Source organism: Daphnia carinata, chromosome 1, assembly GCF_022539665.2.
Source record: "Daphnia carinata strain CSIRO-1 chromosome 1, CSIRO_AGI_Dcar_HiC_V3, whole genome shotgun sequence".
Taxonomy (NCBI): domain Eukaryota; kingdom Metazoa; phylum Arthropoda; class Branchiopoda; order Diplostraca; family Daphniidae; genus Daphnia; species Daphnia carinata.
Window position 1 is genome coordinate 12,764,828 of NC_081331.1, and position 18,365 is coordinate 12,783,192.

The 18,365-nt window shown below is 40.1% G+C and overlaps 8 protein-coding genes across 9 annotated transcripts; 3 read left to right on the top strand and 5 right to left on the bottom strand.

Moving 5' to 3' along the window:
* Positions 1 to 356: 356 nt before the first annotated feature.
* On the bottom strand, positions 357 to 1,128 carry LOC130691062 (TATA-binding protein-associated factor 2N-like). Its single transcript, XM_057513967.2, has 2 exons — positions 1,051 to 1,128; positions 357 to 937 (listed from the first exon to the last, which is right to left on the bottom strand). The coding sequence occupies exons 1-2, from the start codon at positions 1,126 to 1,128 to the stop codon at positions 425 to 427; spliced, it is 591 nt and encodes a 196-aa protein (XP_057369950.1). The 3' UTR covers positions 357 to 424.
* A 695-nt stretch (positions 1,129 to 1,823) lies between these two features.
* On the bottom strand, positions 1,824 to 3,064 carry LOC130691283 (carbonyl reductase [NADPH] 3-like). Its single transcript, XM_057514205.2, has 4 exons — positions 2,995 to 3,064; positions 2,385 to 2,908; positions 2,106 to 2,320; positions 1,824 to 2,042 (listed from the first exon to the last, which is right to left on the bottom strand). The coding sequence occupies exons 1-4, from the start codon at positions 3,016 to 3,018 to the stop codon at positions 1,915 to 1,917; spliced, it is 891 nt and encodes a 296-aa protein (XP_057370188.1). The 5' UTR covers positions 3,019 to 3,064; the 3' UTR covers positions 1,824 to 1,914.
* Positions 3,065 to 3,202: 138 nt separating this feature from the next.
* Positions 3,203 to 5,796, bottom strand: LOC130691258 (acetyl-coenzyme A transporter 1-like). The gene is made up of 12 exons (XM_057514173.2): positions 5,685 to 5,796; positions 5,284 to 5,627; positions 5,039 to 5,223; positions 4,813 to 4,967; positions 4,530 to 4,744; positions 4,418 to 4,468; positions 4,209 to 4,342; positions 4,016 to 4,136; positions 3,911 to 3,958; positions 3,792 to 3,840; positions 3,577 to 3,710; positions 3,203 to 3,503 (listed from the first exon to the last, which is right to left on the bottom strand). Exons 2-12 carry the CDS (start codon positions 5,617 to 5,619, stop codon positions 3,336 to 3,338), a joined length of 1,596 nt encoding a protein of 531 aa, XP_057370156.1. The 5' UTR covers positions 5,620 to 5,627; positions 5,685 to 5,796; the 3' UTR covers positions 3,203 to 3,335.
* A 482-nt stretch (positions 5,797 to 6,278) lies between these two features.
* LOC130691286 (transcription factor E2F4-like) lies at positions 6,279 to 7,613 on the bottom strand. 2 transcript variants are annotated; one of them, XM_059496859.1, is made up of 6 exons: positions 7,458 to 7,613; positions 7,285 to 7,394; positions 7,113 to 7,224; positions 6,799 to 6,963; positions 6,608 to 6,733; positions 6,279 to 6,536 (listed from the first exon to the last, which is right to left on the bottom strand). In XM_059496859.1, the coding sequence occupies exons 1-6, from the start codon at positions 7,566 to 7,568 to the stop codon at positions 6,309 to 6,311; spliced, it is 852 nt and encodes a 283-aa protein (XP_059352842.1). In that variant the 5' UTR covers positions 7,569 to 7,613; the 3' UTR covers positions 6,279 to 6,308. The 2 variants fall into 2 exon arrangements, with proteins under 2 accessions (XP_059352842.1, XP_057370192.1); XM_057514209.2 differs by having other exon boundaries at positions 6,608 to 6,745; positions 7,458 to 7,612.
* A 911-nt stretch (positions 7,614 to 8,524) lies between these two features.
* LOC130691254 (beta-alanine transporter-like) lies at positions 8,525 to 11,971 on the top strand. Its single transcript, XM_057514168.2, has 14 exons — positions 8,525 to 8,904; positions 8,986 to 9,190; positions 9,507 to 9,610; positions 9,682 to 9,791; positions 9,866 to 9,910; positions 10,013 to 10,181; positions 10,260 to 10,386; positions 10,470 to 10,591; positions 10,658 to 10,872; positions 10,950 to 11,011; positions 11,095 to 11,211; positions 11,283 to 11,418; positions 11,504 to 11,588; positions 11,705 to 11,971. Exons 1-14 carry the CDS (start codon positions 8,687 to 8,689, stop codon positions 11,778 to 11,780), a joined length of 1,791 nt encoding a protein of 596 aa, XP_057370151.1. The 5' UTR covers positions 8,525 to 8,686; the 3' UTR covers positions 11,781 to 11,971.
* Positions 11,972 to 12,306: 335 nt separating this feature from the next.
* Positions 12,307 to 13,478, bottom strand: LOC130691293 (cofilin/actin-depolymerizing factor homolog). The gene is made up of 5 exons (XM_057514218.2): positions 13,319 to 13,478; positions 13,132 to 13,255; positions 12,949 to 13,064; positions 12,742 to 12,873; positions 12,307 to 12,665 (listed from the first exon to the last, which is right to left on the bottom strand). The coding sequence occupies exons 1-5, from the start codon at positions 13,466 to 13,468 to the stop codon at positions 12,594 to 12,596; spliced, it is 594 nt and encodes a 197-aa protein (XP_057370201.1). The 5' UTR covers positions 13,469 to 13,478; the 3' UTR covers positions 12,307 to 12,593.
* An 824-nt stretch (positions 13,479 to 14,302) lies between these two features.
* On the top strand, positions 14,303 to 16,507 carry LOC130691271 (dipeptidase 1-like). Its single transcript, XM_057514187.2, has 9 exons — positions 14,303 to 14,638; positions 14,708 to 14,861; positions 14,918 to 15,050; positions 15,111 to 15,261; positions 15,339 to 15,408; positions 15,477 to 15,653; positions 15,719 to 15,879; positions 15,968 to 16,103; positions 16,202 to 16,507. The coding sequence occupies exons 1-9, from the start codon at positions 14,385 to 14,387 to the stop codon at positions 16,298 to 16,300; spliced, it is 1,335 nt and encodes a 444-aa protein (XP_057370170.1). The 5' UTR covers positions 14,303 to 14,384; the 3' UTR covers positions 16,301 to 16,507.
* A 49-nt stretch (positions 16,508 to 16,556) lies between these two features.
* Positions 16,557 to 18,232, top strand: LOC130691268 (protein SHQ1 homolog). The gene is made up of 3 exons (XM_057514185.2): positions 16,557 to 17,484; positions 17,560 to 17,844; positions 17,902 to 18,232. Exons 1-3 carry the CDS (start codon positions 16,618 to 16,620, stop codon positions 18,148 to 18,150), a joined length of 1,401 nt encoding a protein of 466 aa, XP_057370168.1. The 5' UTR covers positions 16,557 to 16,617; the 3' UTR covers positions 18,151 to 18,232.
* The last annotated feature ends 133 nt before the right edge of the window (positions 18,233 to 18,365 follow it).

The following is an 18,365-nucleotide window of genomic DNA, read 5'->3' on the forward strand; positions in this document are numbered from 1 at the left end:
GTTTATGTTCCAAATTTACCATAAAAACGAGTCGTCAAATGCTCTGTGAAAGATGCGCATGAATTTCCAATTGGAGGTGATGGATGCACTTATGTTTACAAGCATTTCTTTGGCAAGTCATGCAAAACGAAGCCTTTGTAATCTCCAGTTCAACAGACTGTTGTGCGAAACCGAGACCAATTCGCTTCGTCTTAGGCATGCCACTTCCGTACACATAAGCAACAAGAAAACCGAATCTTAAAAATGCAAACGTTTTATTGAATTTTAAAACGAAAGGTTACAGCGTACCAATTTTCATGGTCATTGGGATAATTTTGAAACATACCACTTAAACAAAAGTAATGTGGAAAGAAAAGACTAAAACAAACAGTAACAGTCATGCAGACATGGACAGATATTTCGAAAAATTGATTTTTTCTTTCCTTTAAACGGAGTACCCAAAGGCACGGTGACCTCCATAACTACCATAGCCCCAACTTCCGTATCCGCTGGGATAGCCACCATAGCCATAGCTTTTGGTATTTCCATAGCCATAGCTTTTGGTATTTCCATAGCCATAGCTTTTGGTACTTCCATAGCCTCCATATCCTCCGGTACTTCCATAGCCTCCATATCCTCCGGTCCTTCCATAGCCTCCATAGCCTCTGGTGTTTCCATAGCCTCCATAACCTCCGGTACTTCCATAGCCTCCATAGCTTCGACTCTGATGTTCCGCAGCCTCCAAATCAGAGGCAAGCGCTCCGTCTTCAACTGAACGACGGTGGCGGCCCCATCTGTATGTTCCGCGATATTCGCCACCATATGGTCCATATCCCTTGCGGTATGTTCCATAGTACCCACTGCGCCTGTTGTATTCGGCAACATCCAAATCAGATGCCTCTACTACTGCGTCCGTCTCAACGGCGGCGGCAAGCGCCATTAGGCATGCAAGTACGATCTGGTTCAATCAATCGAATTATAGTAAGCATATAAGTAAACTTATGAGTGCTAAAATAATTATTTAAATTAAAAGCGCTACTTTTGTCTTAGAAAAGGAATAAAAAGTCTTACCACGACTTTCATTGTTGCAACGATCTGAAGAGTTAACTCGAGAGCTGAAGAACTGATGTCGATGGAGCCCAAATCCATGTCATTTTATACTAAATCATCATCACGGTTTTTGTTTTTGTCCTGTTTCTGAACATCTACACCGACCGAGGTGGTTGCTGTAAAAAGCCACAAAACCTTGAACGACGATCTGGAGGACGAACAAAAAAAAACACCACCCCTAACCTTCCTCGTTTAATTCCTGTTTCAGATACTTTAGTAAACGAAATAAAAGAATTATTTATTCTTTGACGACTTTGATATAAAAGAATAAGGGTATATCCCTTATATGGGTGGCACTTTCTTATCAAACATGTTATTTCAGACGCGTAGTGATCTACGGTGCACACGCAAAACAGAGAACGGATTCCTTATTAAACCTTTCTCGTTACCGACTCACCATAAATCCGGCACGCGAAAGATCTCTTGTCTCATAAAGGCCTGTTTAAGCAGTACGAGTATCCAAAACCTTGAAGCATAAATGAAGAAAAACGGGGAAGCCCCTCTGCTTCCACGGTCGTTCCCCAATCCTCTTTTGTAACACACTTGAATGTGAAGGTGATCGTGAAGGAAAAACTGCCAATGGATAAAACAAGATGCTCTTCTCGCTCCTCGTTAAAAACGTGTGTTCCCATGGAACCATGTATGTTAAAGACTAAAATAGAACGCTTCAAAATTTCCCAACAGTTTGATGTGCTGCAAGAATCCAAAAGGAAGAGGATATGTGATTGATTAAGTATAGAAAATGTTCTTTCAAATTTATTATTGCTTGAAGGTAAAATACGGTGTAGCTTATAAGTATTCTGGGAAACATTCATAAGAAATTGATTAATATTGCGCCGGAAGTAGCCCATTTACCCAATCGACGATGGTCTTATCGTGCCAAACGTAAGCTCCTTTCGGATTTGTGGCGTCGTTGGGTGGCAACATGGCCAACCACGACGGAGCAGCAGCACCTAGTCAATCAATAATTAACGTTAATCAAGTGGTATGAAGCAATGAATTCTACATGTAGCTACCTTGTTCAATTGTTAACACCCCTTTAAAGGACGCCATTTTCGTATTGACGTAGCCAGGATGGACGTGATTAACGATTATGTCTTCACGTGGATCAACATTGAAATCACGTTGTTGGATTCGTGTCATCGCACTTACAGCGATTTTAGACGCAATGTAAGAGACCCAGTTTTTCTGTGGCCAGCCATAATCCGAATGATCTCCTCGCTTCACAGCACTATAAAAATGTCAAAACAAGTTTAAATTTTGAAATTTAGGAATCAACGGTCTTTAAAAGTTACTCCAGAAAATCGTTCATGAGTTTCAACAGCTCGTCGTACGAGAGATCCGGAGAAGAAAATTTGGCTCTTAATGTGGTGGCTGCCTCACTCTGACCCTCGATCTGGGAAATGTGACCCATGCTGCTAGATAAATTGACTACTCTTGCGTGAGGCCTCAGAAGGGGGAAAAGGATATTGCACACACGAAGCGTATTGAAAAAATTAGTTTGCACTACGGAGCGCGTGTTTTCTGTAAACAATTCTCGTGAATCTTCATTTTTCGCCAAAATTAACATCGCAGCATTGTTAACCAAGATATCTAGACCGCTATAGGTTGCTTTCAGGTAGTCTCTCAGCCGCAGAACACTGGATTCGTCATCGATATCAAGTTGGTGGTATTTGGGATGCAAGCCAAGCTTCCCAAGTTCTTCGACTGCGGCCCTACCCAAATTCTCATTTCGAGAAGTTAGATAAACTGAGCCGCTAAACGTTTTACATAGTTCTTTAACAGTTGCATAGCCAATGCCTTGGTTTGCTCCAGTAACCTTTTTGAATCCAGGTAATGAAGTTAATGTTAAATGAGTTGCATGGAACATACATATAAGTTGGGGAAGATGAATTCAAAACGTACCACTGCAACACGGGATCCGACCATGTTTCTTCTGTCCGAGATTGCAACAACAAAATAAATCACTGTATGTTGTACGCCTAGCTATCGTGACGACTATCAGTGAAGGATGAACGGTCAAAGCTGTAAACCTAAGATAAGCAGCAAAAAAGCAAAGTCATGCACCAGATGACTATCAAAACACACAAATAGAAACCATTTTAAAAAGGACAACCATTAAAACATGTATTAATAATACATTTTAACATTCCAGAAAAATGTAGGCATGATGAAAATAACACACTGTGTTATGCGCATATCCCTTTCCAGAGAGTAATGCAAAACGCAAATGAAACCATTTCCTTTTACAAATTGTTGCGCACTTTCCATGCACTTTCGTCCTTTGACTGCAACTGCTGAATAACACGGCGACCCCAACGGAGCCATAGAAATCCGAAAACAATGCATATAAGCGATTCAACGTAAAAACCATCCAAGTCGACGACGCATTGACCTCCAGCTTCAGTACATAACTATGCCCAAATGAAACAAGTTTTACGCTTATGTTTATGGCTGACGTTAAACATCGAGAAAATGATAACTTACCAGTGTTTCGGCGGAATTGCGGCACTTGTTAGTTTCACCGACGATAGAATTTCCTGTGTGGCAGCTTTTCCAAGTCAAAGCATCAACGGACCAAAGAGCTAACGTAGAGGGCCAGTTGCCCCCAAGATTGCACACTGCAAAATAATATTTGAAAAACAAAGAAGACAATAAAGTACTCAAAAGGTAACAATATATATTTTTGTTAATCACGGCACCTGTGTTTAGTAGCGTCATATAGGTTCCGCCAACCTGAGGATCACTAACCTATAAACAAAGAACGATCATAAAAGGATAAGTTGTTGAGGAAATAAATGTTGAACACGCAACGTCTTACTTTGGCAAAGAATGCCATCACGGCAACAAACATACTGTACACTGTGACCTAGGAAAACTGATAATTACATGGTGGCAATTAATGAATGAATGCGTATGGTGGTACCTGATGTATAGCGTAAATGATAACAACGATTAAATAGTAATAAAAAGGAAACTGGCCGTCGCTGCTTTGAAACCAGGGAGTTATCCATACCAGACCAGCATAAACAAATCCGAACATTAACCTGCAGGTTGGTGAGGTGAATGTATTAAAGAATTAACGGTGGTTCTTTTTGTTTAAGAACGATCTTGTTTACCTATAAGGAATGGCTTTTATAAAAACTTGCATGGGCCGAGGCCCGGCAGTGTATCGGCTTATGAAAAGTGGCAGGACAATTTGAAGTGGGACTAAAGGGACCGCTAACAAGGCTAATTGCGCTTTGGGAACTCCCTAAAAGATTTAATAACACCGAGATCAATCGAAAGTCACAATAATCAAGCAGGGAGGGAAAATTCTCATTGTTACCATTTCAACTAATTTAAGACCGGAAACTGCATCGGACGCTGAAAATCCTATCTAAATGATAAGACGGAGAAAATAATACCAGCAAATGAAATTCTGAAATGCTTAAAGTTACCTTGCAGGTTAAGAGAACTACTACAGTCCACCTGATGACAGGAAGTTTAAATATTTTGAGCAATAGCTTGTAAGTCTCCATAATGCTTAAATCCTGCTCATCGCCTTCATGGCCGTCTCTTTCGTTATTTTCTTGTGCTTGTGTTTTCTCTCTTTTGAAAAACCACACAAGCGTCGTGGTGATAAAGAAAATGATTCCCCAAAAATAAAGGAACCCTAGAATCCATATATGGAATCGAATTAGAAACTTGACCACACGCAACGCGTGAATTCTAGTACTTTACCTGATAATGTTAGAAGACCATTTGGTTCAGGATGATTCCTTAGATATTTGTTGCAGAAATCTGCAGATTCAAAAGCTACAAAAACAACATAGCCTAAAAAATAACCAGCAGTTTGACCAACACTGTTGCAAGTAGAAGCATAACCCACATTTTTCCTGTGTATAACAGAGAATGTATGTGTTAGTGTTTTATAAAATAATTTGCAAATGGACAATTAAAAGAAAACCTGTGCAACATTGTTAATGCCCATCCATCAACAGCAATGTCTTGAGTTGCAGCTAAAAAGTTTAGAATAAAGAATGCTGCAGTTAACAGTTGGATATTAGGGGACCCTTCTGAATCCAGATATTGGTCCACCCTAGTTGACAAAAACAGCATAGCCACTCCAATCAGGTACTGTACAGGAACAAGCTGTGCAACAACAACAGATATTAATGCCTATTGCGAAGAAGCAATAAATGATTTTAGTACCCAAGTTTTTCTTCTCCCCATCTTAGATGAATACAAGGAGTCCACTATTGGAGCCCATAGGAGTTTCAGGCTAAATGGCCAAAACACAAGACTGAATTCTGCTTGTTCTTTGTAGCTAACATGCCGGTTCTGTAGCATGAGGGGAATGCTGGCAGTCAATCCTAAAGGAATTCCTTGCAGCAAATACAAAAAGAAGAGCAGGGCAATATTTTTGCCTTCACCTTTCCAACTCCAAATAAGCGGTGCGTCCTTCATTTCTTTGATTTGGTAACTACTTCCTTTTTCACTCAATGAAGAACGTCCATTTTCTGCTTGTAATTCTCCTCGCTTCCTCATTGTACAATCTGAAATTTGTTGTAAATTTAATGATTTCTTTCTTTTAAAATGTCTACTTTTAACACCTGTGGTTGTTGGATTGGTTAAATGAACAGGTAGTTGTACATTGAGATGATTTGCCTGGTCCTGTGTGATGACGTTGCCTGCTGCCGATAGTTCTCAGTCCAAAAACAAAAACCTTTTTCGTCTGCTAGTATCTGACAGATAAAAGGGTTGACACTTGACAGCATGCGATTTTCTCATTTTGTTATTAAACTAAAATTTTGCTTTTGACAATACTAGTTTTCCGACACAATAAAAACGATATCATAGAATATGAACACTAAATGGGCTAACGTGCTGCGTAGATGAAAAATCAAGCGCAGCAAAGTAAATGATACTGAACTGGGGCTGCTGGGGTTCTATTCAATTTTATTCAGTTTTTGATGAGGATTTTGCATCTAACATACAGCACATAACAGCACTTGATGGTGAGAGGAAGAAAACCGGCGACGGGTACTTCATTTAACAGGTCGATGAATGAATTTTCAACACGGTTGAATTTGAACTTTTGCTGTGTCAAACGGTGGAGTTCTGTCTGTTACTGCCACCACGCCACCAGAGCAATAAAGGTAGGGGAGGAAGAGAACAGGTAAGATTCATCACTGGCACAGCGGACGTAGCTAGGGTCAGCTATGCAGCATGCGGGATCAGAAAGACGAGATGGGCATGTCAAATAGATCGGTAAGACCCTCATTTTCATCAAGGTGGAAGTAATAGTCCCTCTCACTGGGAGGAGGACTTAATCGGAGGAACGAATCAGACACAAGTTCCTCCATTTCGGTGTCATCTGCATCGGCTCCAGATGACTGCATCGGCTTTAAAGCCGGTTCTTGCTGATCTTGAGATTGAGACTTGCGTGGCGAACGCCGCGTTTCCTGCTTAGGCATACATACACACAAAAGACATATCAGCAATTTTGCAATAGAACATGATGAAGATGTACTACCGTTAAGAACCGTTTCGGGGGAGGTACAGGTACAGCAATCGGACTAGTGCCTTCATTATCCTTATTCACCAGCAGAACGTGAATGGGAACTGTTTGTGATTTCAGATGGATCTGATACTGACGTTTCTGTAAGGGAATCTAAGTTAATTTGGTCATTAATGCTCAAATGAGTGTCTTGTTTAGATTTTCACCTGGTCTTCTTCTGGAATGGGAACTTCTAGGTGAGTATGTGGTGGTGCTCTGATGGCTAATAAGGTATCACCTTCAAAGCTTGAGCAAAGATCGTCATGAGTGATGTATGCTAATCGACTGTTGACACTATCTTCACTTGTGTTACGAAAGCTTTGCTGTATCCACTGTAGGGTAAAAGTCCAAGGGGTATATATGAGTCAACTGTTTGAATTAAATTGTTTTAAGAAGCAGAACTTCCATATTTGTTTTATTGATATCTTGAACTATTAGGCCATATTGCTGGCTAAATCATGTTCCACTGAAAGGAAAATACCTGCTTGTGCTGGTCTAGGTTTTTTTCTAATGTATCTAATGATGCTACTTCATTCCTCAACTGAGCAAGTTTTTCTCCGATCTCTTGAGTATTGCATCCAGGGCCTGCCCCTCTATAAAATTAAAACTGTCATCAATAACATAAAATTAAACATAAATGCATAAAAACAAACCTCCATTGTATACTGTTTTTACTCTTCTTTTCTATTAGTCCTATTCCTTCTAGAACATTTGTGATATCATAAATACGCCGTTTCTGTCTGACGGCCAAGGTATCCGCGGCCTAGGCAAACACAACCGTTACGTTATCCATACGTACGATAATTTATCGATCAGTGATGCTCACCACTTTCAGATCCAACACCCCATCGCGAGCTTCTTGCAAAAGATTTACGAAACGTGTTGTCAACAAACCTAACGATTTTTCAAATCGGCTGGCCGCGTTTAAGTCCGCCATGTTGAAAACCCAAACGTATATTGAAAACGAAAACGACGCGCCACTGGTCCTACTGATCTTGAAATCCTCCAAACTGTCATCTAACGGCCGATTGGCAAACCTATCATGTGAAAAGCAGTTTTGTCTGCATCAAGGTACACAAAAAGATAGATGATGAAACGAATAGTGACTAGCCAATTGGACTTTTTATTCTGCATGCAGGTTTGAATTTGAATAAATTTTTTGTTGGCTTTTCATTTTCAAGATCAGCCATAAAGGCATACATTGATTTAGAAAACTTGAAGTGGTAATATAGCAATTCTGCGCCATCCAATATCTACGTAGGTACGTACCTATTTAAAGATATTTTAGTTGTGAATTCAACTTAAAACCTTGAAATTTCCTTTTTTGAAATTTACGATAATCTTGTAGTTTCTAGTATTGCAACTTTATCCTTCGAAGCCTAATGCCACCTTTGTTCCGTGAGTTGAATGACGTCTCGCATTTTTTTATTTTAAAATTATCTTACCAATGTTAGATCGATTTGTTTCTATTAGTTAATATTAGTTTCTGATTGCGGACAATGTGGAACAGGTAAATCAATTTAAAATTATCAATATTCTTAATTCGACATCCACTAGATGTCTCCAATGCAATTTTGTTAAGCGTAACTCGACCTAGTTCCTCTTTTGTCATTCCCTTTATGGTGTCCTTCTCTTTTTATGCCATAGATATCTGTTGAACCTTTTTGCTCCTCATCCCCAACCCCTCTGCTTTTTCTAACCCCACTTCCTTATATGACAGGGTCTTTTATTGTAAAATTCTCACAAAAGACACGGCTACACTTGGAGACCAGCGGAATGCGAAGAGCTGATGTTGTTAGGGCGGTGTTAGTTCCGGCCGCTCGGAATTGGAAGTGCCTCTAACTTTCCTTACCCTTCCCTACCCCAACTATTTCACTATGTCGTGGTTCGTTCCTTCGATGCAGGGAGTTATCTAGTGAGCCAAGCGTGCAGACTACTCTCCGCAGTTCGTTACCAACTGCAGTCCCGCATAGGTGTGCATCTTGGCCACTCCTCGTTTGTTTTCCTTTTTCATGTTTTGAAATTGAAACGAATACAGAGCCACAGAAATTTGAAATGTCCATAGATTTTGATTTAATTCTGCCCGATGTGGGTGAGTACGGAAACTACCAAAAACTGATGGTGTGGTTTGTTTTTCTACCCGGCATGATACCCTGTGGGTTCCATGCGTACAATCAGCTGTTTATGGCAACTCAACCCAAATTTCGATGTCTCGTACCCGATCTCGATTTCACGGCACGCAATCTCACGGATGATTTTATTCGCAACATAAGGTATTTCTAAAATATTCACTTTCGTTTTTGCATGTAAAGAAAATTGACCGCATTGTAAGATTTGAAACAAATCAATGTTAGTATTCCGTTCGTGATGAACAAAGACAGGAGATGGAACTTTAGCTCATGTTCGATGTACTCGCGGAATTACTCCGTCGCGGAAGACCTTACTGTGCTACTTCAAGCTAGCGGAAATTTGTCATCATCGGATATTCCAACAGTGCCATGCCAAGTGGGTTGGAAGTTCCAGAACAATGATCAAGAGACAACCACGGTAGTGAGTGAAGTAAGTTTTTAAGTTACGCTTGGCAAACATTGTTTTGTTTCGTTTCCCTCTCCCCATGTTCGTTTCGTTTCGGTTTGCTTGCTTTTTAACCCATGGAAAACCACCTAAGCCAGACAGGAAACTGGCCTTCCAATAACTGTCAATCACTGCCGCTTTGAATATGTCCGGTCTTGTTTCAAAAAGGGTAATTATATTCAAATGAATCCGAACGGTTTGTCTCTCCCCAACACTGCGTTTCCTCTTTTCATTTAGTCAAATGACAACTGATTTCCGTTTATCAATTAATTTTTCTTCAAAATCAATTGACTCTCAATAGTGGGAACTGGTGTGCGATAAAGATTTCTATCCGACGATGGCTCTAGTTCTTTTTGGCATTAGCGGGCTTATTGGTAACTGGATTTTCGGGTACATACAAGACAGGTAAGTGTTTAAAATTAAGCTTATTTTGCTATAAAATTGTCCATAATTTCAATCTTTCATTGATGTATCAGCATGGGGAGACGGCCAGCATTTTTTATTTACCTGTTGATTGAAAGCATATTCGCTATCGCAACAGCATTTGCTCCCAATTTCGGCATTTGGTTAGCATGTAGGATTGGCGGTAATAACTTAACTATTCTAAATCTCAATCATCTACACACTATACACTTCTTTTTTTATATATTGTTTTTATAGTTGGGTTTACCGTACCGGCTATCATGGGAACTCCTTTTGTCATGGGTACTATATAGAACCCTCTTTTTCGGAATTTTTTAAATTTTTATTAGGGTTTCTTTCATTCTTCCCTAATTGTATTGTGTGATTGTGTTTTGGTTTCGATAGCCATTGAACTGGTAGGCCCATCCTGGCGAACTCACGTCGCCTTGTTGGCCAACGTGGTTTATTCATGCACACTGTGTCTGTTGGGTGTGGTGGTGTGGCTGGTTCGTGATTGGCGACAAATGTCATTGGCCACCTCTCTTCCATTTTTAGCCTTCTTCGTCTATTGGTGGTACTTTCTAAAGACATGAAAATCACGTTATCTACGAACCCGTGAAGTCTTTTCAACAAACGTTTCAAAATGATATAGGGTCTTACCGGAATCTCCCAGATGGCTGTTGTCACAGAATCGATTAGCAGAAGCCGAAGTCGAAATCCGGAAGATGGCCCGCATCAACAAACGATCCCTGCCAGCTGGATATTTCAATCAGCTCAAAGTATTTGAACACCTTTCCCAATACATAACAGTTATCATTGCAAAGCTCTTACATTTAAAAAAATTATTAATAATTTATTTAAGAGCAACGCTGAAGCGGCAGGCGAAAACGTGGATTCCAATCGTTCCCAACCGACTTATGGAGCGCTTGATTTAGTGAAGACACCCAATATGGCCCGAAAAACCGCAATCGTTACATTCATCTGGTATTTTCCTTTCGTCGATTGTTCTACTGTTAATTCGATTGGCGCAGATAATGAATCTTTGCTTAGGTTCACAGTTACTTCAGTATACGTTGGCCTTTCCTATTATGCGCCGGCATTAGGCGGCAATGAATATCTGAATTTCCTACTGGCAGGCGTGGCGGAACTGCCAACCTATTTCTTTCTTTGGCCAACAATGGATCGATGGGGTCGACGATGGACGCTCTGCTTCTCCATGATTTTGGGCGGGGTCGCTTGTCTAGCGACCCTATCCTTCCAAGATGGTAAGCCAGCAAATTCTAATCCGTCGATATAATATTAACTATACCTATTATCTAATCTTGTTGTTTATGTCATGTAGATTACATCGTTATGCTTGTGCTCTACTGCGTCGGCAAATTCGGAATATCCTCCGCCTTTGTGGTAATGAAATTTTGCATGTCAAATGGAAGAGCGATAGTGCAGGAAATCATTCCATTTTTATACCCAATTTTACATCTCGTTAGGTCCTTCCCTTAATGGCGTCTGAATTATATCCAACTGTTGTACGCGGTATCGGTATCAGCATTAGTGGCGTCGCAGGAATGCTTGGCCCAATCTTCATTCCGCTCATCAATTATCTGGTCAGTTTTTTTAATGGCACCGTGTTCCAGAAAAATGAATAATAAACTCTTTTCCTCTTTTTTCGCCAAAGGGAACTGAAAGCTTGATGGTTTTGCCTCTGATGATCATGGGCGGTCTGATGGTGGCCGGTGGCCTGTGTGCGTTGACCTTACCTGAAACTCTGCACCAGCACTTGCCACAGACCCTAGAAGAGGGTGAACTATTCGGTTCGTAAAGCACTATCATTTGTTCTTGTCATTGTTCTGATTTTAAAGTTAAATTATTCCCTTCTTCTAACACTAACCGAAAAAGGTAAAGACTTTGGATACAAACAATGGCTTACATGTTGTCCACCACGTCCGAATCGACGAGAGCATGGAAAAGACGTTGCTCAAAGGTAAATTCTGATTGATTCGAACGCTACCTAAGTTATGCCTGAGTTTAAGGAATCAGGTTGTACGGAAGGGGTTTGCATAGTAAGAAGACGAATTTCCTATTGACCGTGTGTTACAGGTTAGCGGAGAATTCTGATATGGCCAAGCCGCTTGTATCCCCAATGATGCCTTCATCAGTTACTTCAAGCATTTGAAGAAAAATTGGATCAAACGTTGAAGTGTATTCGGTGTTCACGCACGTTAGAAAGAAGTCTTCCAAAGACATCTGTGCATCTCATTTTATTGTTTTTAAGTATTGGAGAAATTATTGCTTTCAATGTTTGTCTCGTGATGTTTACATTTTATAGATTTTATTTTAGACCAATACATGCTGGTAAAACCACTGAAAGGCAAATGCCCTCACGTTCCTTTTGATTTGGTCTTGTTGCTGAATCAAAGATGACCATACGTTATTGGCACGTAACTGGTTTTATATGGAAAGCGTGACAAGTCAGTTACCTTTGCATTGCGCAACTGCGTTTTCCACTATCCAACATCGTTTTGCTATTTCAATACGCGAGCTCATGGCAAGTAGGATATGTAAAAGTAGATTAGCTCCAAAAAAAACACATGATTTCGTAGTAAGAGCTCTGCGTCTTTCCGAGTTGTCATAGTAACATCCAGTTTTTAGATTTTAGTTTTTTTTTATCACTGTTCCTTGTGCATAAAAATTGAAGCGTGTTCAGTTTTGACGTCGCTCACCTTGAGATAGGATATATTGTAAAGATGCTACGCCCACCTTTTTGGGCGTATGCATACCGGGTTTATTTTTTCATAGATGGTTTGACCTTCAGTTGACAATATCACGTCATTTTTCTACAGCAACCTTGAACATGCAGGTACTTTAAAGTCGTAATACGTTTAAAATGTATTTAGCAAATCGGAAAAAAATGCGTAATTATAACACGGCAACAGGGATAAAAATTCTGATTATTGCAGTTCCAGTAGGCATAATTTTCGAATCTCATTTAACAAGCGGTCACTGTTCTTGTGAGCTTATCTTGAACCGACGCCATGGAAGCTTGCTCATCATCGCTGGCCTGATTTTCAAAATTTATGCAACAAAATGAGCCAAATGAAAAATCCCGCTAGCTGATTCATTTACAAAGTACTCACCTGAACAAAAGCGGATATTCCTGGAACAGCTTTCTTCATACCTTCTACGGAGGCGGCGTGAATAAACTTGGATCGCACTTTGACTTCATCAGGGCACCAAGACATCAAAACAAGTTTGTCTCTCTTCTTATCCTTTTCACCCAAAAAAATTAAAAAGCCACATAAGTTTTTTGTGTCACAATTTTACAAAGTAATTTAAATATTTACAGGAGATGATTTGCACTGAAATTCGGCATCAAGAACGCCATAACGGCATTCTTTTCCTGTTGGTTTGACAATCTTCAAATGTTTCAAATATTCATCGTAACTCGCAGTGCGGCTTCCTATTCAGAACAGAAAACTCAACTAAGGCAAAACCTTATTTTATATCACAACTTAAAGCCATCATACCCGTCGATTCAACATCAATGAGCGTCTCGTTTTGAACGAAGAATACACCGTAGCGAAAATCCTTGCCGGCCTTGATTTTGTCGATCACCGCCTTGGCGGCGTCAGTGACTCTGACTCCCGATTCCTGGATGCAATAATTGAAATACACATCACCAACAGGAAAAAGTTATAAGGGGATAAGACTTACCAAAACTGCCGCGGACTGGACATCGTACACAGACACTAGCAGACAAATGGACAAACAAATCAACGTAAGTCTTGTCATCCTTGGAAGAGTGCTGAGTCCACAGCGTTGCTTTATCGTCTGGTACAGTTCGAACCCACAGCGAAGGTGCATTCGAACGTTGTGGGTTTTTATACTTACAGGCCAGGTAGAGGAAGATGGCGGCAGGGCACTCGTGATAACGTAGTCGCCTTGTAAGGGGAAAAGAAAGAAAGCAAAAAATAAATTAGAAAAGCTGCACAGAAAAACCAATGCCCGGAGCAAACAACTTTCCTTCTTTCGAGAGTACAAGAGCTTTTAAAACAATGTACGATAGAAAAGAATGATAAATGTGGACATCTCACCCTGCGTGTATGAGTCGTGACTGGGTGGGACGTGCCAAAAATTGATAATGATATAAGGTACTTCTTGTTGCAATCCTACCAGCATACATGTAAAGCTTTTTTTTGTGAGCGACGTATGAACATACAGATTGGTTGTCAAGAGACCCAATCACCCCTGCTTGCCCTTGAGAAACAGCATGGAACACGTTCCAGGAAATCCTATTTTAACCTGCAGGGACAACAACCAATGCGCCAGTGGGGTTCTACGAAAAAAAAGTGCGTAAGCAAAAATGGAAAATCCCCACTCCTAAAATATACAAATGCTCCATTGGCCTTCAGGTAACTAATTTAGACATTAAACAACAAAAGATAAACAGTATGCATGTATCTATTATGTTTTGTTTTGAACGTTGTTTCGTGCTCTGTTTTCAACGATATTTAGAAACCTCGTTTTGTTATGCTAAGCACAAGGAATGCAGTCCCCGAGCAGGCATTGAAAAATAGGACGGAATATGTGCTAGACTTTTACCTTGTTTCTGGTAAGTAACAGACTTTCGTGATCTTGAACTTATTTTTAGCCATCGCTTAAACTGTTTGTTCGTCGTTTCTTTTCTAGCGACCATCCGCAGTCGTTTTGAATCACTAGTCGTCCAACTTTTCCCCTGGCAAGTAAGAATGAAAATATAGGATTTCACTTGCAGAATAAAATGGCACAATTAAGCGTTATCCTGTGGATGATTGTGTTGGCGTTTATCTCTGCTGAAGTGTCTGCCTTCGCGAAGCTGATTGATAGACCTCTTGGTGAAAAGGTGGGAATTACGTTGAACAAAATATCTGAATCGTTGCTCGACAGCGAAGCAAAAACTAACACAAACGAGGTTTCGGAAACGAGAGCCATTTCAGTGAACGATGAACTGGCCATAGTTTTACAACTCCTTGAACGTGTTCCTCTTATTGATGGGTACGCTGTACTTTTCGATTCATTCGGCAATTCGTGTTAATTTACCACTTTCCTTTTCATTTTTCACAGACACAATGATTTACCGCACGTTATTCGATTACTAACTGAAAGTCAGTTGGCTAGCTTTAATTTGACAGATCTTTCGGATAAAAATCCGTGGAGTTCTGACCCCATGTCACATACGGACATTGTCCGTCTGCGTAAAGGGAAGGTTGGCGCTCAGGTATTGAACGATGTCTCGCCATTTTTATATCGCAATAATTAATATTTTCGGCATAGTTCTGGGTGGCCTATACTAACTGCAATGCTCAGTACAATGACTCCCCTCAAAAGGCGTTCGAACAAATTGATCTCATCTATCGTTTAATCGACCTTTATTCAGATACGTTCCAACTCGCCACCACGGCGCAAGGTATGATTTAATCGACTGGAAATTAAGCACGTAATGCACTTTTTTTTTCATTCAACGCAGAGATTGAGGACGTATTTGGTACTGGCAAAATCGCCAGCCTAATTGGTGTTGAAGGTGGTCATGCTATTGGCAATTCGCTCAGTCTTTTGCGCATCTTTTATCGACTCGGAGTGCGATATATGACCCTCACTCATTCTTGCCCTACGCCATGGTACTGGCGAAAGCCATTGGTTAAGAAATTCAACATAACAGTGAAACATTTAAAATTCAGTTTCTTTGATTATATAGGGCCGATAATTCCCAGCTAGACAATCCAGGTCAGCAACCTATTCACGACGGACTTAGTGGCTTTGGAGAAGTGAGTCCATATTTTAGATTACCCATCGACTACGTTTGAATCGTTGTTTATCTTTTTACGTTTTTCAGGCGATCGTGCAAGAAATGAATCGTTTGGGAATGATGGTGGACATTTCGCATGTGTCAGTTGCAACGATGGAAGATGTGTTGAACGTGTCACAAGCGCCCGTGATTTTTAGCCATTCGGGTGCCTTTTCTGTTTGCAATCATACTCGAAACGTTCCCGACCATGTCCTTCGTCGTCTAGTTGGTTTCAATGCTAATGCCTTTTGGTCTGATTAAAATCAAATAAAATTCTACATTTTTATCAGGCGAAAAACGGTGGCATAATCATGGTGGTTTTTTACAATGAATTCCTCTCGTGTGAGCAGTCGGCCAATATCAACGATGTCGTTCGCCACATAGAACACATTCGTAACCTCATCGGCGTGGATCATATTGGACTAGGAGGCGATTTTAACGGAGTTGACAGGTTTGATATTTACGGTTATCTAGAACATTTTGTTTTATGATTACACCAAAAGAAGTATTTTCATATAATGCCGCTAACGTATTTAAAGGGTTCCCACTGACCTGGAGGATGTATCAAAATATCCCAACATCTTCGTCGAATTATTACGCCTTGGGTGGAGTGAAACGGATGTAGAAAAACTGGCGGGTACGAACATGCTACGTGTTATGCGTCGTGTTGAACAGGTTTGGTATTTTTTCCTATTTCCTGTTTCTTGTGGCAAATGTATATTATTTTATTTTTATTTTATTTACGTTTTTTTTTGCCGTTTTACTCTGTCAAGGTTAAGCAAGAACTATCTTTCATGGAGCCCATTGAAGAATGGATACCGACAGAAGACCTCCGACCTGAGCATAAATTATGTCTGACGAATTACATTTAGGCGAGGAAGCTTATCAGTTGAAAAATAAGTTTACTATTTATACTAGAGGTTTTGCCCTATGATTTATAACCGCTTTTGAGGATATAATGTTCCAAAAATGTATTATTGAGCGAGGTTCGAATTCCTGCATTCAATGTCAAGCTTACTATTTTAAAAAGAAACAATTTCCTCTTCTGAATTCTCGTTTAAATACAACTTCCGTACGAATGTATGTTTCAACGAAAATTCGTACGTCAGGTGGCGTTGATATCGCTTCTGTTGACATGCGTTCGTCGTGTGTACTAGGTTGTTAGTGTTCGCCTGCTCTTCTCTTGAAAATGATTACGCCACGTTTCAAACTCAGCCAGGATGATACCTACCTTTTTGTCACGATTCATGCTCCGTTCTCTCGAGTATCAGACGCAGAAATTTATATGGACGGTACTGATTTTCGCTTTCATTCAAACCCTTATTATGTCCGCCTCAACTTGCCTGGAGAAATAATCGAAAACGATGAAGCGAAAGCACACTTTGATGCTGACACTAATGAGTTCAAAATTACGTGCCCCAAAGTAACGAAGGGAAACTACTTCCAAGGATTAGATATGCTCTCTAGTCTTCTCAAACCCAAGGGAAAGAGAGGAGTTGAAAGCAAAGATATAGAAGTCCTTGGTGAAACCTGCACAGAAGATGACTCGGAATCAGATTTTGATTGGTTTGTGGAACAAAAAATTGAAACAGAAACAGATCTAACTTCAAGTAGTTCAAGATATGGCTTTGGTGTCAAACACTCTGGGTTGTTTGCCACACTTGCTGAGGAACTACATGAAGTTGTAGATGTGAAAAATCCTGACAACCAATCAGCAGCAGAAAGGAGAACAGAAAGATTAGAACAAGAAAAAATAGAATTTAACCCAGAACATTACTTGGCTGATTTCTTCCAGACAGATATGATTGATCCACTGATTCATTACCAATTGCCAAGTAGAGTTAGTGAAGAATGGACAGAAACAGAGACCAATCTCTTAAAAAATTTTCCCAATAAAGACTTCTTATTGGATCATGACCAGTTGCAATCAACATATCTTGGTTTGGTTGATATTTTACTAGCATACTCTTATGATACAAGAACTACTATGTCTGATCCAACCGTCGAATCAGCTTGGGCCATCGCCAAGATAAGTGGAACTCTATCTTGGCTAGAGGTATAATCCGTTTTCTGCATTATTCTTCGAAAGTGATCCTTATGTGATCTTTACTAATTTTTTTTTTTTTTTTAGAATTTCACGTCGATTCGTCAAGTTGTCGAATGTTTCTTGCGTAGAAGCCTTTGCTTTCCACTATTTCGCAATTTCAAATTGTCATTGAAAGCCATCGAAGATGCTCGCTGTATTCTTAAAGAAGGGCGGATGTCTGTTTTGAGATGCTTTCTACAAATCTATCAGTTATTCAATAAAAGTGATCCCCGGTACCTTCTTAACCAACTATACATTCACGACTACTGCATCTGGATTCAGAAATCGAATGATGAAACACTGGTTTCCTTAAGTGAAAGTCTGAAATCGGTATTTATTCCACTTCTTAATGTAACATTCAAGCTAGCTAACAGGATTTTTTGTTAGATGGAATTAACCAAAGAAGATGTTGGTTTAAATCTCGTAGACTTGGAACGGGCTGCAATCAACCTTATGTGCAATAGTGATGACTCATCAGAAGAATCTGATCTTGAAGAACAAATGGCACAGTTATCACTGAAAAAGAAACCCGTGTCAAGCGCTCTCCCGACTGATTTACAAGTGGCAGCAGAAGCTGCTCGAGTGATGTCGGAATCGGATTCAGATGATGTTTCTTCATCTGAAGAAAGTGACTAATTAAGCATCGTGCCTCCCCTCTTGGACATCCAATTGTTTATATATTGTGTGAATAAATAGTGGAACTCCACAAAAAATAATGCACGTTAAATTTTGCTACACCCTGCTCTTAAGCCATAGCTTCGTTTTTGTTCGTAGTAAATGCGTATACGGAACGTTGGGAAGAATATGTTATCGCCAGCGGCGTGGCAGAGGAATGGAAGCCGGAACTATAA